Source organism: Girardinichthys multiradiatus, chromosome 18 (assembly GCF_021462225.1).
Source record: "Girardinichthys multiradiatus isolate DD_20200921_A chromosome 18, DD_fGirMul_XY1, whole genome shotgun sequence".
In the NCBI taxonomy this organism is placed as follows: domain Eukaryota; kingdom Metazoa; phylum Chordata; class Actinopteri; order Cyprinodontiformes; family Goodeidae; genus Girardinichthys; species Girardinichthys multiradiatus.
The window spans coordinates 16,450,509-16,468,719 of record NC_061810.1 but is presented as its reverse complement, the minus strand read 5'-3'; the positions used below and the strand labels follow the sequence as shown (position 1 = coordinate 16,468,719).

General features: G+C 36.4%; 1 protein-coding gene across 2 annotated transcripts in view; it reads right to left on the bottom strand.

The window, feature by feature from the left end:
- Positions 1 to 18,211, bottom strand: part of LOC124884341 (kin of IRRE-like protein 3) — a 234,023-nt gene that overhangs the window by 7,218 nt on the left and 208,594 nt on the right. Inside the window, exons 11-16 of one of the 2 annotated variants that reach the window (XM_047392219.1) lie at positions 12,239 to 12,339; positions 10,007 to 10,217; positions 8,430 to 8,537; positions 5,974 to 6,057; positions 5,568 to 5,683; positions 4,769 to 4,855 (exon numbers count right to left, since the gene is read on the bottom strand). In XM_047392219.1, the coding sequence (XP_047248175.1) occupies positions 4,769 to 4,855; positions 5,568 to 5,683; positions 5,974 to 6,057; positions 8,430 to 8,537; positions 10,007 to 10,217; positions 12,239 to 12,339 (707 nt within the window). The remainder of the gene's footprint in view (positions 1 to 4,768; positions 4,856 to 5,567; positions 5,684 to 5,973; positions 6,058 to 8,429; positions 8,538 to 10,006; positions 10,218 to 12,238; positions 12,340 to 18,211) is intronic. The other variant, XM_047392220.1, reaches the window with a different exon arrangement.

Below are 18,211 nucleotides of genomic sequence, written 5' to 3'. Positions count from 1 at the left end.
GTTACTGAAATAAATGAACTTGTCAATGATATTCTAACTTATTGAATGGGTCTTTAAAACACAGGCCCTTTTAAGATAAACCTGACATTTCAAAGCTTTCATGTTGTTCGTAAAAAATAAGACAGTGGTAATTTAAACTGTTTCAAAAAGTTTCTCTTTTCTCCAAAAAGCAGAAGTAATCCCTGTACTGCCTGAAAGGAAAAATGCTTCAGTACGAACATGTACAAAACAGAAATGGGCCCCTATGTCTCGTCATATTTATACCCCAGGAAAACAGAAAGTCAAGTTACTATACAAAAGTAGCTAGACAATCTGATGAACTTCAATTTTTTTCATTTTAAAGTTATACTTCTGAAATAAAATATGAATTTATTTGAAGGCTTTTTATACATCTTTTCTAATGGTGCCAATAATTCTGGGGGCCTGTATGTTCTTTAAATATGACCATAGACTACTTATTTGATGCAAATGGAGACACATCATGATTTATAAAGTGAAATGAAGTTAAGTACCTTTAGTCCTTTCATTTTATATCTTTTATATACCTGAAGAGATTTTAGTTTTATCAGTGGATATGTAGCCGTCTTTCATTAAACATTTTGAGTTAGATCACCACATGTTTTTTTGAGTGTAAGGAAAACAAAATTATCCATGTGATATGGTATTTTTTACATGAATTCCTCTTGAAGCTAAAGCAGGACAGATGCGAAGACCAGACTGGCTCTAATTATTCCTTTAATGAAACAACACAAAGTAACAGTCCGCTGCGTATGTCAAAGACAGCGCACATGAAACTTGGTGTGAAGGTTTGGAGAACTACCACTCTCACCTTAAATCCACGTTCCTCACTAATTAAACCCTGGCTTGTTGCTTGGTGTGGCATCTGTGTCACTGCAAGTTCACATGCAAACCAGCTTTAATTAGGCCTTAATGGGTCACAGTGTCTGTAATTCCATGTCATTGTAGGAGCTGCTTCTGTGGTTACAGCTGTGCCACTTGTTTGTCTGCAAACTGTGTTTTCTAAGGGTCCAGCCGGGGGCGTGTTTGGTTTTTTTCTTTCATGTTCTCCTATGAATGGATGAGAATGACAAGCACAGCGAGTCTGGCTTCGAATCCCAAAAGAAAGCAGCTCATAATGGGAGAGACAACCTGAGAGGGTCTTCGTTATGCTTGTCATTATCTGACAGCAGACTGGGAGATTGTTTGCGTCTGGCCTTTATCTCTAGCTCGGTCTTCTCTCGCCTCATGCACGCTGTCATTAAGGAGGATCAAAAAATCTGGCCCCCGAGGCAGCAGCAGGTAAGCAGGTAAACACAACAGAAGCACACTTCAGGGAGCCAGTGCCAGGGAACAAATGGACAAAAAGGAAAATCAACAGAATGGAATTTGTCTTTCTATAAAAGATTCAAGTGACAACATGCAGAGTTAATGGACACCACCTACATCACTTTTAACATGTGGTTTAGAACATTTGTAACACAACCGACTAATGAAATTACATCTGTGAAAGGCAAGGCAGGTTTCCTCACTCATTCCTGCTTTTTAAGATACTTGACTTGTTTGTTCTCGTGTTAATTACTTTATTTTTAACATATGTCCAGATAAAAATAAATAAAATACACATTTTGGTCTTACTATGTCACAATCTCCACATTCAATGTCTACTATGTGATGACATTACAGACATGGTTCAGATTTTCTAACGTAGGCTTGTGTGGAGCTGTTACCAGCAGACAATATCTTACCTGCAGTAGATACATGTCTGAACAAGTTTATTTTTTATAAACTAATGTCACAGATGGTTATTCCTACATTATTTACACTGAATACCAATACTCAAATAAGACATGTTGCAAAGTGTTTTTATTGTACCTAAACTATCATTACTAGAAGTAGCGCAACATTAATACAATGTTTTTTTCTTTCAAGCTGATTTTAATTTATTGGTTTAGAACTGCATTACTTTTACCACATATGGACATTTTGGCCAGCCTTACCAAACATGTTCACAGGAAGAGGGTTAAAAATTATTTGCCAATGCAATCCAGAATACAATCCAGAGTATAAATAACCAGACTTCTACCATCTAATACCAAGTGATAACTGCAGTAAACAGCAGAAGGAAAGGCTTAAGATTGAAGCTATTTTAAGATTGCTTGAATTCACTCAAGTATTGCCCTCATTCTTGCCCACACAAACACTGATGTTTTGAGAAATGGAGATTTTCTGTTTGCAGCAAAAGTTTTGGGGACAAAAAGGAAGATTTCGGGGTTGACATTTTCATAAACTCAAAAAAGTACTAGGATGTATCCATAGTATTTTGGGTACTTCCCAAAATAATAAAAAAAACCCCACTGAAGTAGAGCCCCACTTCGTGCATACAGTAGAGCTGCACAATATATGGGATTGTAATTATCATCACAATATTAGCATGTACAATACCACAGCTGCAAAGGCCTGCATGGACTAAATATTTTGTGGGAAAAAATATTCAAACATTATGCATTCTTGCTCTGCATATTCATATTATATTTGGCCAGTTGGATGGACTCTACCTCCCCTTACTGCCACACCTCATGTTTATTTTTAACGACTGACACAATAAAGCTCACACAGAATAACGGACATATTGTGAAATAATAAAGAAATTAAAAAGATTAACAAAAATGTGTTATTCGGTGGAAAGGTTAATGTGTGGTAAAGGCATTATTATGCTGATCATCTTTAAAGTAAGATCAGTTTGAACTTACTTTTCTACTTTACCCTGAGTTGCATTGTTAGTATAATTAAACCATTAAGGATACAGTTAATAGACTTGGCTTGTTAAATTTGTTATAGCAGAAAATATTGAGGTTAGAAAAAGTTTTGCAACCCATAAAGAGCAGTCCCATCAGTCTCCCAACAAATGAGTCAGTATATATTGCCTGCTCTGTGTCTAAGCACAGATTGTGACACTATGTTTCGGAGAAGTAGACAAATTAACCTCTTTAAACTTGTTGGTGAGAGGATGCTCATTAAATGTCTATTATCGCTTAGTTCATTTTCTGACTTTCTGACCAGAATGCAAATCAAAAGTAAAATAAACAGATGCTGAAATCAATTGTTGTGTTTAATTAAAAAATGTGTTAACATGACAACCACTAAGTTATTTTTGAGGGGTTATAGCAATTTCAATAGATATCTGAATATCAAAGCATGACATAAAAAAAAAAAAAATTGGCATTGGAACAGTAGGCTGTTTTGTATTTTTAAAGATGAGTAAGAATTTATCTTAAGAAAACACGGCACATATATGACATATTTAATTTTTTTAAAATATATTCAAAACCAACCTGAAAATAAACTCCAAAAAGATGATGGAGCAGAGAAACAGATATCAAAAGATGGGTACAGCTAGAATACGGTGGGTGTAACTGATCAGACACTGGGTGAGGTACCAGAGGTCAGACTCATATATCTAGTTTCTAAATTTAACACTTCATTTTCTTTGTAGCTGCCACCAGGAGGGCTCAACCTGAGATGTGAGTCACACTTTGTTTTCTTCACTTGCTGATAGTGTCAATGCCTATTTAGTGTCGATGAGATTGAAATCAGCCTTATAGTGGAACTGGCTACATAGATTAGATTGAGAGGAACATCGTAACCTGACTGGTTACAGAAGATAGGGTAACACAGGCATTTGGATTTGATTAAAGCAAGCCATATAAATGAGCAAACATTTTTCTATTGTTGTTTTTTTTACTTAATTGTAAAGATATATTGAGCTCAATGCATCCCAGTGTAGTTTAAGACATTATGGGTTTTCGACAATTCTTTAAATTTTAAATAACCCAAAACGGGATCTGTTTAAATTTCCAGACTAAGACTAAGAGTGACTAAGAGAAGTGGGCCTCTGTGTTACATCATATATGTTATCTCGGGGAAACAGTAAGTCATGGATTATTAATCAAATGTTATCAGATATGATGATCAAGCTAAAAAAATATAAACTACAGAAATGCTTCAGTTACATTTATTTTATTAGAAGAACTAATAAGTGCAGCACTGACGATTTTGTGCAAAACTATTATTTCTCAATGTGTTTTTTTTTTTTTCCCTTTTGTATAAATGTTCTCAAATTAAATTTTGTATTGTAAGCAATTGTAAATAATTATGAAGTTACAAAAGTGAAACAACTGGTGAGACTCATTAAGCCTTTTTGGTTTGAATCAAAATCACACTTTTTTTCCCCAGATTTCTGATATAAAAGTATTTTTTATGCAATTGTAGATATGTCATAATTTTTCAGGTGAAACAATCATATGATATATAATCACTAAAAAAATAATCAATTTTGAATTTGTGAACTTTTGCAGCTACTTTGTGAGGCGGATTAACAAAGTTAATACACATTCTGGAATCAGACCACGTTGGTCTATAACACTATTTGGCAATAATAAAAACATATTATATTTTGACTAAATACGAATATTTTTGGACAAAATATGCATGACAAATCCATTAAAACTGCATACCAGATTGTGTAAAAATATTAAGAGTATTCAGAATAAAAAAAAAAAAACTACATATGCCTCTGATAAATACCCAGCCTCTCTGTCAAGCCCTTTATACTTTTAAACCAATGCAGGAGATGAATGATTGCCCTTTTAGTTATTTTAGTCCCAGAACTGAAGCCCTCCATTTGCCTCCAAGGTATTTTCTCTCCCACCACCTTTCTATTGTTCTCCCAGGTACCCGCATTCGTGCCGCCATTGATCATGAGCTGTACCTTAATGTGCTGATACTCCTTCTCCTCCTCTTGTAACACCTCCAACTGCTTCAGAACAGATTCCTGCTGGAACTCTCCTCGTTCAACCTACACAGACATCAAGTAAAGTATATTAAGAAATCAAGCTGTTTCCAAGGCTCCCGCGCTCACATTGAAGGAAAAAAAAAGAGTTGTTCTGAAATGAACGGGTTAAACCTTTATCACTTGTTCTTCTTTTTTAATATCACTGAAACATGCTTCACCTTCACTCGGGTCTGGCAGGAGGTATTAATAATTCATCCAAGAATATCTTTTATTTATCTTAACAAAATGCAGCTATGTGAGGTAGGTAAGTTCAAATCTCTACCCTCACATTTAATGCAGACTGCAATGCAACTGGAAAACATTAAGAACCAACAGCAGGAAAGCAAAAGGTAGAGCTCGAAAGAAGAAGTACGTATCTGTGAGCCAATAAGACATAGAAAATCTCCTTAAAGGATCACACAATATGCACTATTGTGTCTACTGTGGTTTGCTCCTTTCATGGAAACGGTATTGTGCTGATAAACACTGAAATAAAATCCTCTCTGGACTAAAACACATGCTCAGTCTGGATGCCTTTTTTCTACTTCCATTACTCATAAAATAATTTATTCCACAGAAAACAGCACAACCAGCTGTAGCGTTCATTTATTATTTAGCTGACGGCTCAGAAAGGACATGCATATCCAAAAATAAAGTAAAAAAAATAAGCTGACAACTTATTTTGCAAACAGAAAAAAAAGACAGAAGTGTAAAATAAGTATGCTGTGACACTCACACTCACCATCAGCTGTTTCATGGAGTTATGTTCTTCATTTTCACGAGCTGCATTGTGGTCTTTGTGCACGATTTCCACCCGGATGTCGTTCTTTGCAGACACAACTCCTTTCAGATCTATCATAAACGGACAGCGCACCTTAATGAGCTGCGACAAATGGCATTCTGTATTTGTTGACAGAATAATTTGCACTGTTGTAATATTTAGCAAAGACACCCCGGGTTTGCTTTGCTAGAGCGCACCCATTTCCCGAAAAACAACACAAAGCATTATTAATCATATTGTTTCCCTGCCAACACAAGATTATCTTTTCCCTTTACAGAAATGCTATCTGCAGTTTCCCCAACGATGGCTCATTCTATTCGGGACAAAGGTGATGTTATTCTGTCATATAACAAGGTCTTACTTTCTGTCTTAATTTTGCTTGCAACTTCTCTCTGGTGAGCACAGATGGAGACGGGCAGTGAGGGCATAACCAGGTGCACTTCCTCTGTAGTATACAGACAATAGACATGCTGAAGGGACCAGTAGCACAGTGTGGTTTTTGGATAGAGGCAGCGATGGACTGCCTCTAACTAACTTGAGTCACTTGGTTTATGGGTGGGTGGCAGCAAACACAATGGAAGATGTAAATAGCCTCCAAAATACACAGGAAAAGAAATAGGCTCCAAAGTGTGCAAGCCAGACTGAGATTGCATGAATTGAGTCCTGATCGCAATCTGGCTATCCCTGCACCACCAAAAAAACATCCATCTTGACCATCACCTCTTATTAATGTACCAAACCGTGACTTGTTTTGAACACAACTATTTTGGGTTATTTGTTATCCACTCATATTCAGATTTTCAGATAGCACAGATTTTTTGGTCATTTTGTTTTGAATCAAACCATATTTATAGATGCAGACAAATTTGTTGACATCCCTGGTAAAGAGAGTAAAAATATTTGAGATAAAGGCATCTTTTTTAAGTAGCACAACCTCACACTGAAAAAAAGCTGAAAAATGTAACCTTTAATTTGACTGCATTCATTCAATGAGAATAAACGTAATGGAGTTTTCAGTTTTCAGAACCTTCTTATTAGTAATCAATCACATTTAGTTTCCCTAGGGTAAAGATATGAAGTGACACACAGGTCTAATTTTTTAGTCACTGACCACTAACCTGGCTTGGTCTTATATGTTGCCATCAGACAAGCTTAACAAGGAGATAACTTCAAAGCTCATTGTTAGAGAACTGGAGCAAATAGTGGCATCTTGGGGTCACAAAGTTTAACAACTTTAAAATGGTATTTGCATACCTACCAGTTATTTAGGAGTGATATCAGAAAAATATCCTTCTTTATCATCACATGCATTAAAGTGCAGCATTTTCTAAATGCTACTGGAACTTTGACTGTATCTGTGTTCTTAATCGAAAGAGGCTGAGACCCTGTTTACATGACAACGATCAATCGAAAACAGGATGTTTTTTATGTTTCTGTACATCTACAGGACAATGTTTTAATTACAATTTCCGTTAACAAGGCAACACAGACGTTCCTTCGCTACACCACTAGTAGGCGGTCTGTTCTTTAAAACTCAACAACATACGCAAACACTTTCTTCCAACAAAACTGGGGAAAAAATACGTTTCTCCAACTGTGTTGGAGAACTGTTGTTTGATAACAAAAAATTCAGCAGCACAAATAAATTATCTGTAATCTGTCATTGTTATTGTTGAAATCTTTGTCTTCTGTGCTCGGCAGCTGATATGTTGGGCGAGTGCGCACATCATTCCACTGATTTCAAACATACTGCACATGAGCCAGGGCTTCCCTATAAGATTGTATTTTTCCTTTGTAAAGGACAACAGAGCCTTGGACGTCTTCACACCATTATAATTAAACTTTTTCATTTTGACCAGAAAACGCTGTCTGTAAAGAAGGTCTGAGATCTAGTTTTTGGGTCTGGTGTGTAACAAAGATTAATGTGTGGAAAAGTTAAGTTAAGTGAGGTGGACAAGCTATGATACATTATGAACATTTGAAACTGCAGTGGCAGGAGATGGTAAATAAAAATCTAAATTGACTGAACTACAGTGCCTCTCTTATCATGCTGCCTGCGCTAGGCTCTTCTGCTGTATGAGTCTCATTCACCCAGCCACACTTACAATGTTTACACACTCGTGCACTGATTAGCAGCTCAGTAAGCGACTTAGGGTTAATTGCCTTTCCCAAGGCAATGAAGAAGCAGAATTCAAACCACAACTTTCCAACTGAAAGATGGGTATTCTGCTCAGTAGGTTAAAGCTGGCCCAAGGAGAGCAACCAAAAAACTGAAAATGGGTCATTTTGGGGTTATTCAGAAGGATAACAGCCCAAATTCATACAGAAACGGTTCACCAGACACATCAAACTTCTTGCATCCCAATTTCACTCCCTAGACATAAATATTACAGAAACCCTGTGAGGAAGAGAAGAAAGCATAAGTGAGGACCCACAACTCTGGATGTTGTGTAAAGAGGAATGGTCAAAGATTCCTCTTTCCATATGCTTCAGCCTTCTAAAATCATACAAAAGACAAGTAATTGTGCCACCAGTAAACTTTCCTACATACAATTATTTAATTGGATTTTGCCTCTCACTGAATAAAACTATGCACATTTAAGGATGGCTTTTTAATCAAATTTCAGTGTAAGATTTTGCTAGTGCAAGAAATGCAAAATTTATTTTTAGGCTTTTTACACATCTTTTCTGGAGGTGCCAACAAATATGTCCACATCAATACATTTGAACAGATGGACATTTTTCAGAGTGCTCAGGCATAAAACTGTTATCGGGCATGCATGCTTTGGTGGATACAAAAGCATAAAGGAGACGTACTTCTCTGGGAGCGGGTGCAGCAGAATGCGCCGATGGTGCCCATTAGGACAATGAAGGCGACGAAAGCTCCCACGGCGATGCCAATGATCACAGCCACCGGGAGAGATTCTGCAGAGAGCAACATCAAGACATGTCCTTCTATAATACAATGACACAAATATCTCACATTTACACTGAACGCAACACACGGTTCATGGCAGAAAAGTACATAGTATCATACAGTCGTGAAGATATTTTTGCCTTATTTTTTGACTTTTTGCAGCAGCACATTGTGGAAATAGACAAGAACAATGTTAAAAACAGGTAGCAATATATGTTCTAACAGCAGCAAATCCAAACTAAAACTAATTACCATGGTTAACATTTCCCTTTTATTTTCTCATTGTCCTGTCTGATAAAATTTAATTTACACTCACTTAGGCTGCTATAACTATCTTACAGATTGCTGTAATTTTCATTGAATAGAACACAAGTGTTTCTGCATCCATTTAAGGATAATTATATTTGTGTGCTCTGGAACAGATCGTTGCTCTGGAACAGATCGTCTGGGCAAAGACTGAACCAGAAGGCATGTATTTATAGGCTGCTTTGCAAGTAAAAGGTCCCGGCCCACGTTTATGAATATGCCCCGTTTTAAACAAATGCAAAATAATAGGTGCTTCTCCTACAGCATTAAAGCATGTTAAATATTTTAGTTTTTTATTTTTATTAGCAGTGTGTAGTTTATTGTTTGTGAGAGCAATGCTGCTTCTACTCTAGTAGAAGGAAAGAGGACGGTTATAAAATGTCTTGCATTTTTATGGTGTCCAAAAAGCGGCATTGAGAGTCTTAAAAGGCGCTTATAGATAAAGTGTATTAAAAACATGCAGCTTTATTAAAAATCCTTCAGAATCACATATCTATGCTTCTCTGCAGTAGCACATGTAATCTGATGTCTAGCCAACCCAGGCTGCCATTAATTTTTAAAGTTCAGTTGCAACTCTGATGATGAAGATTGAGTTTCGCATGCTAAATGCTTGGAGCAGCTCCAACTGATGGTAGCCTGAACTACTTTTTAAATAATTCAACTAATAATAATAATAACTAATACTTATTTCAGAACTTTGGGACACTCATAGAACATTACGTTTCATCCCCAGATGGTCAGTTGCTCCTTAACTAAGGAAAAAAAATAAATTAAACAGGAAGAGATGCTTTAAATCCTATACCTTTGCCATACACACTTTAAAAGGCAAGACAGGTGTCAATCCTCATTTCCTCATATTTAGACCCACATACAACATGCTTTTTGATCTGCAGACATGCATGGCAAGATAGAAACATTATGACAACAGTGCTTAACTATGAAGGTTAATCTTCAAATAAATAAAACATAAAAAACAGTGCTATTTATATAGGACAGCACAATAGTTTCACACTGAAACTCGCGCAAAATGACTATTTACAAATTAAATCATCCAGACGGGAACAACAATGGCGACACACAAAATATTACATCTGTGGAACTACCTACTGCTACTATCTGGACACCCACGAGCACATAAAGTAAAAAAAGAGGAAGGTGGAACCTGTCGAACCTTGGCTCCCACCTTGTTCCTTAAGGCGTATGATCTCTGTATCAGAGCCAAAGCTGTTCCACGCTGTGCAGTTGTAGATGGTCTGAAAGTCAGCTGGGACAATGTTGCTCATGGTCAGTGTGGAAATGACTCCCTCCTCCGTGTTGACGGTCTCCACAGTGTAGCGGCCGGATGTTCCAGACTCCAGAACAGTTTCCTTCCATGACCAGGCCTAAGAAAAAATTTAATTAATGTCAGTTTTCGTTTTGGAACCAACCTGGTTTTTGCAGTTTCATGTTAGACATAGACTTACACTTAGATTTTTATTGACAGTACCAGAGATTGTTGTACCAGACTTTATTCAGAATGAATGCAGAGATCTAGTTAGTTCCAAATAAATAAAACAGAAGAGTAAGGCTAGCAAAGATTTTCCTTAAAACTGTCCTTTCATGCTTTCACTAAAAAAGCCAACTGACAGATCATATAAACTCTAAATATGTTTTGGTCTTGCCCAAATTAAACACATTTGGAGTAACAACTTTTGATACAGTTTCTAAAATGTTTCACAACAATGATTCCCTTCACTAAAACCGCCATTTTTAGGTGGAGCTTAAGATATATAATTTTCTCTTTAATTGCAGTACACCGTCTTCTTCTTCGGTGGATGAATCTCTGACTTCAACTTTCATAATATTCACTTTTAGAGATGTTTGCTGCTTATTTGTGAAAATGTGTGTTATTATATGCTACTCTATCTTTAAACCTGTTGATTAGTGATTCATGTTAAATCTACTAATGTATCTTAAGATTTCTTCCCTTTTTATAGTCCATTTGAGTCAGTCTTTGGATGTGTTTCAGTGTTTGTTTTGTAGGGATGAGATGGTGAGAAGTGGGAGGGAAAGTGGTGGACCTGCAGGTTTTATGTATCAATTGTGGATTTGCAACACATTAATTAAAGCTTTGCAATTTTGTTATTTTTGTTATTTTTGCATGGAAGAACTGTAATACCTCCTGGAGAGGTAAAAAAAAAAAATCTGTTTAATATGAACAAAGAAAAAAATTAAAAGGTGGGCTGATGCATATGGAGGTTTCTGCGTGTCGGCCTGTATGTTTGACATTTTAAGTATGTTTTGATTCTTGATGCCATAATGTTACCAAAGTGAGGCTTTAACACCATCAGTGCTACCGATTATTGGCTGGATTAAGTCTCTGTGTGACCAAAATAAAAACACCTGATGAGGTGTGCTGCTTGGTGTTACAAGAAACTGAAAAAAACAAAAAACAAAAAACATTTGAGGAGGGTTTTGTCATCTCACGAAGTAGCTGCTGTTGTTTGTTCCATAAAAGCTTGACTGTGATAAAGCTTCTACAAAGAAGCAGTCATTAAGTCTTAGTCTATTCAAAAAACAAACCAATCAACGAAGCAACCTATCAAGCTAGTTGCTGCTTTCGCTGGTTAAAACACCTGTAAACGTTGGATTACCACTAAAATGCTGCTAGTAGTGTGTGTGTTTATTGAGGGCATTTTTTCTGTTTTTGTGTCCATTTGTTTAGCTTCTTACACAGTTAGATTTGTCCATTATCTGTAGACTGTGTTAATGTTTAACAGATTATTGCAAAATGCATGTAATCGTTGCACTCTTTAAATAGTTGGATTTGACTGTTCAGGGACTGTATGCAACACTGTTCTTTCTGTGCAAACAGAAAGCACTGTTTTATTATTTAAACGCCACAGAATAAAGAGCAAAATTTAAGGAAGATAAAAGAGTAAAAAAACAAAGCTTGAATTTGAATAATGACAACAAGCCCAGACAGTGAAAAGTAATTCAGTTCCTTATTATTTGTTGCAAGTATTTCCACATACGTGTTTCAGATAGGAAATCATGCATTGTTTAGAAAAGTTGTATGGACTTTTCTAAATATTTCTACCCAGTAGCATAATAACCCATCTAAACATAAAATTATCATTATTTTGCAGCTTATACTCATAAAATAGCATGACATAAAAGTACACAATATATGGTAAAGCATGCTATTACAGAAAATGCACATAACAAATGCATACAGCAATAAAGCTATAGCTTAATATTCACTTTTTTTAAGCAAATTGTTGAAAATTTGGGGGTTTTAATATTATTAAAATAACAATAAGGTACTTCTTATGTCCTTGGGTTGCAATAAAAATGAGTAATCTTTGAAGCACCAGTATGATGACATAAATAGACAAGCATAAATCACTCTAAATGTACTCACAATTCGGTCTGGTGGAGGTGTACTCCGGATGAAACATTTGATTTGGCCTTTCTCTCCATGTAAAGCTTGCTGAGTCTGTGTGCTGGATATTGTAGGTGGCCCTGAAAATATAAACGTGGAGAAATTGAAACATGAATATTTAAATACATTTTCAGTTTCAGGTCATGATAATTCTACTGAATTAGGCTCTTGCTGGTAGATTTAAGTACAACATGTCTTCTCTTCCAAGCAGTGACTGCTAAAGTACTCAGTATTTTAAGACACCCAAGACGGACTGGATTTCTGATAGTAATGCATATGTCTCATCCATGACTAACAGTTTTGTCTTAGATGGACTGAACCGAGTATATAGTGGTCTAAACCTCAATGTGGATCAGGAAATTTTTGATAGATTACGAGTTTGATTTCTTCTGCTGTGATACATACTGCATAATCAAGAATACTCTAATAAAATCACAAAATACCATTGTCATGGGCATATAGTGTGCTTGCTTCAGCATCCCAATGGAATCAATTTGCCTGCAACAGAGTTCAACCCTGCATGAACAGGTCAGCAAATAAAGGTTTATTTGGCGTTCCCGTTTTTAACAGTCCAATTTGTTTTGTCTATTCCGTATCAACACACTAAATAACAGATGTCTCTGATAATAGGCTTGTTACAGCAACATGAGCTACTGGCCTGGACTTCAAGCGGCTGTGTGTTAAACTTTGGTCCAGGTACAAAACCTTGCCAGACAAGGGCAGCTCAGCCTAAGCGACTGGACTGCTCACCATCTGGACAGGAAGCTGCTCACACCAGGTGACTGTAGTAATTTGCAGACAAGTCACACATAATTTAATTCCATCATTTACGTGCATTTACACTTTATCCTGATTTGTTTTGTAGAATAAAAACATAAATATGTATACAGGTGGATCTACACAAATTAGAACATCATTAGTAAGGTAATGTATTTTAGTAAATCAATTCAAAAAGTGAAACTCATATCGATTCATTTCACAAGAATCATATACTTTAAGTGTTTATTTCTATTAATTTTGATGATTATAGCTTATAGCAAATGAAAAACAAAACCTAAGTTAATTAGAAATTTTGTATATTGGCCAATAAAGACAGACCTTTAATACGGAATTGTCTCTGGTTCTGGAGTGGCTGAACACAAGACATGCAACAGCTGTAGCCCACGTCGTCTTGAAACTCTGGCCCTAGCTGCGGTCTACACCTTGTAAATCTCCCCCAAACTCTTTAATGGGTTTTATTTGACAATCCTTTCAAGCCTGTGGTTATACTTCTTCCTTGGGCACCTTTTTTGACTACATTTTTTTCTTCCACTCAACTTTCCATTAAGTATCCTCCGATACAGTACTCTGGGCACAGGCAGTTTTTTTAACCATGACCTTTTGCGACTTACCCTCATTGTGGAGGGTGTCAGTGACTGTCTGCTGGTCAAGTCAGCAGTCCTTCCGTACGTCAAAGATAACATTCTAATTATCTGAATTAAAATTTTGGGTATTCATTAGTTCTAAGACATTATCAGTGAAATATATTACTCTGTGTGTAATAAAACTATATTTATGTAAAATATTTAATTCGAATTAAATTATTTAAATAAATTAACTTTTTATTGCTATTCTGTACTGAAACATACCTGCAAAGGCTGAAATAGTTATGTTTAATTTGTAAATTTATTAGGTTATCCGAGCTGTAATTTGCTGGTACTTTTTTCTGCTCTTCCTTCTGTCTATTCACCACCAGTCTGACACGTCTAATTTAGATATCCGGCAAAACCAGTAACCCGACCAGTCTGACATCATTAGGCATTGTCAGAAATGATGTAAATAAGGAACTTCAACGTTTCTTTCATTGTAGGCACAGTGTGCTTACTTGTGCTTGTGTTTTGTATTAATCTTTTCTTAAAATATCCAGTTTGTGGCATTTAGTTGGGGCCTACTAAATTAAAAGAAATGAATTTGAGAATGATCCCAGCTTCCTACATTTATTAGCTGGGTTAAAACTGAGACGTTTCCACATAAGAAGTTCCCATTGCTTCCTCTTTGTCTGGCAAGACGGTCCCTGAAACTCAGTTCAAATGGTATGATATCATACGTGAGACGGTTAAGGTTAAGGATGCTGGTTTAATATGGGGGTAACCAAGATAGCTTCTTGATTAGTGAGACAACTCACCTCCCTGCCGACTTCCACAAATTCTTGCTCTCTGCCATCTCTCTGGTGATACATAATTGCAGTTTATTACCTGTCTCTTATTAAAACGAATTAGCATTTTAATGAGACTTTGCCAGATGGTGTCTTGGTATGCTTCTGGAGAATGCTGTAAGGCTGCTAATGCGCACGCTGAATGCTGCAGACAATCTAGGATAAATGCACTGAAAGCTGCTCCTCCTCCTCAAGTTACATAGACAGAAAATATACACTATTGTCTACAGAAGATGTTCGACATGTGCCATGTACATGCATTAACTCCTGGTTAGAAAATGAAATGTATGTGGTTAGCATTAGCTCCAACTGTCCACACAGAGCACGATCAATTGCTTGGCTGGTTGTAATGGCTAGGGAGGATCCATCCTATAGATCTGAGCTGCAAATCAGGAATATAATTAGATAGCTTTATCACAGTAGCTGCGTTAAAAAAGTATGTGTGTGTGTTTGTGGATGTACGTGTTTGCTACTTGCACCGTCTGATCAGAGCACAAACATGTTCATAATGGGAAGGTGGGTGGCCCTATACATCAATGCTAGGCAGCAGTAGAGGTAATCAAAATGTTAGGTGCAATGTTTCTCTCATTCATTTGAGGAGGTGTTAACTCAGGAGTGGACATTGCAATATGATTACACAATATCAGTGTGGGTGTCAAAATGCCACAGCTAACATTTCCTTTCCTTAAGTGAGGCATTTGCTTGACATTTCCCCCCCTCTGTCTCAATGCATTTCTAAGGATTTCTATGTGATTGTTTCTCTTTTTTGTGGGGGGAAGAAGAAGTACACCAAGCAGCTGAAATTGTCAATGTTTTGGTCACTCATGACAATGCTTTCCAATGGGAAATTTTCACAAAACCTGTCAGTCACAGACAGTTCAAGTGGTTGTAGACAATAGCATCCGGACCAGTTTCTGCAAATACACTAGAAATAGATTACTTAGAAATAAATTGCTCAGATGGGCATAAAAACATAATAAGTATATTATTTTTGATGTTTACACAGCTATTAGCAAGTGGGTTGTTATTTTAAACCGTCACTGTAAGGATCCAATAAAACCTACTCAAGGCTGTAGTTCAGCCTTACCGTATCCCATTACCTACATTAAGCCAGAGTAGATTTGTCTAGGTTGCAAATAATTATCTCCGTCCTCCACCAGCTTGATAATTAACATGTTTAAGTACCTTTTTACTTCCATGTACTCCAACAACCTCACAACATTAATCTGCTCTAGCTGGATAGATTTTACAACAGAAACTAGACCATTCTGAGCTTCCTTTTTCCCTTTAAAACTAGATCTGAATCATCTTCACCATAGACCCAGAAAGAAGTTGGCAGTGGTAACTAAACATCACTGCCACAGGACACAAACACTTGCTGTTTTGTTTTTTCAGTCGAGCATAGTGATTAAAACTATGGATACGACACAAAAAGAAACAAACAGAAAATGTGGACCAGCCTCAAAAACTCATAATCATTTAACAGTAGAGAGAATTTTGTTTGCTGCTTGCACACAAGCATCATTTTACTGCAATAATAAGATTAATCCTGAAGGCATTCATCAACATGTGCTTATGGGGAAATCATAAAGCATAGTTAAGTCTTAGAAGGATAAAAAAAATGAATATGAATAAAGGTAATGTTGCTAAAAAGACAAAGTGGCCTTGTATTACCTCAATATTGACCTTACATGAGAAAAGTATGCTAACATTATCTTATCCAGTAACCAGCTCTTCATTGCCTACATATAATAGTTCCTGCATTAAACAAACCAAAAAATGTGACAGCCAGTGGAAAAACTGAAGGCTTAACAACTAATGTTTATAACCATGCTAAAGTATGTAGAAAAGGACTGTCTACCTCTACACTGCTGCTTGATTACAAGAATGCTGAAGCTTCAGTTTTTTATCAATATTCAATGCTGCAGTTCATAACTTTCCAACATCGTTTGTAGTTGCCACAAGTAATTATGCAGCTTGGTTTTATTTGTGTAAAACTGATTAAACAAAGTACACACTGTAGTACATTTTTATTTTAGGGTTCCTTGTTTCCAGCAACAGCCTAATCAGTTGAGAAGCAAGCATCTGTGACTTGTAGGCCAAACACATGCAGACTGGTGTTTTTTTTCAACCCTCTCTCTCCCTCACTATAGCCATGCAGCAGCAGGAGGCTCCTTTATAACTTTTTTCTCTTCTAACTAATTGCCTTTAGTAAAAAAAAAAAAAAAAAAAAACATTTCGATTGCAAACCTAAACCCTGTTATTATGTCTACTGCAATCTCCATCTATGTGCTGTTTCTACTCTTAAATGTTACACAGTGATGGTTGCTGATTTCATTACTGGTGGGGATTGTCTATAACTGGAACAAATGTACAGGCATACAGTTCCAGTGAAATGTTTGCATGCAGTCATCATGGGCATTAATGCCACAACAACTGAGTGATTGATTATGCAACCTAATTAATTTTAAAGAGAATCGGGTGCAGAAATGTGAATTTATTGTTGATTTGCTGTTACTAAAACATAGTCAAAATTATACATAGAGGCTCAAAAATATGCATGCACCTCCACTAATATTTATTCAAGCTCCTCAACTACATGCTGTTTATAGGAACCATCAAGTATTTGTGATGATTCTGGCTGAAGATTCGGTCAATCGTCTTAGCAGAAGCAGAAGAGTTCAGCAAAATAGCTTGGTTTCCTGGCAAAGAATCAGCTATTAAATAATTCATCAAATATTCCATATGTTTGAGTTCAGGGCTTTGGGGCCATCCAAAACCTGAAACTAGAACTGGTTGTAATGTTTGTTTGGGATCATTATCCTGTTAGCACACCACATGGTGTCTAAATCTCAACTGTATTACCCATACTGTTACCCTTTAGGGGAACGGAAATGAGTTAGGATTTTCCAGAACAACCCAAGAACAACCAAGGCTCAGGACTGTAATAAACTGGAAGTAGTGTCCCCTGTTAACAACTAAGCAAGTTTACCATAGGGTTTAAGCTGCTTTTTCACTGCGGGGGTTCTAATGCATTGCAAAAAGTGTATGGAAAATTAAAGACAGAGAATAATTCTGCAACTTCATATCAAATAACAGCTAGATGATTGAAACTTGACACTGGACATTTAAACAGGACACTGCTTAAGAATAGTACATTAAGCTAACATAATGCTTCTGTAATCTTGACTTTGATCCTCATGAAAATGTATAGACTATGCCTAAAATAGCTGTACCAGAATTAAGCAAGGATCTCATTACACAAACCTGTGTGGTGGGTAAGGTATATTTAATTAAATTATGCTGGACGTGTATGTACATATTTGAGCTTGTATGTATAATTTTGAGCCTCACAGAAAAGGCACGAAAGTTCAAACAGTGGACTCTTAAAACTCAATGAAGATTCTTGATGCATTATTAGTCCACCGACATAACAACTTTGGTTCAAATAAATCTTTCATACCATAAAATGATTACCAGATTCAAGTCAAAAATAGATACGGTTTTACACAAGGCAAAGGCTTTTAATAAACCCCCCTGTTTTTAAAAATGGGGAATTAACTTTGCGGATCGAAAACAGAGTTTGAGCTGAGTAGATATCTCGGGAGGTGTTTGAAGTTATCGTTTGGCGTGGTGGTAAGGTTTAGCTGGTCATATTACGTTGCTATAAACTAAATGCAGATTTCTACCTAATTATATATGCATTTTGTTTATCTTTTATGGTCTCAGTTCTAGTTTTATAAATGCAGGACTGCTAA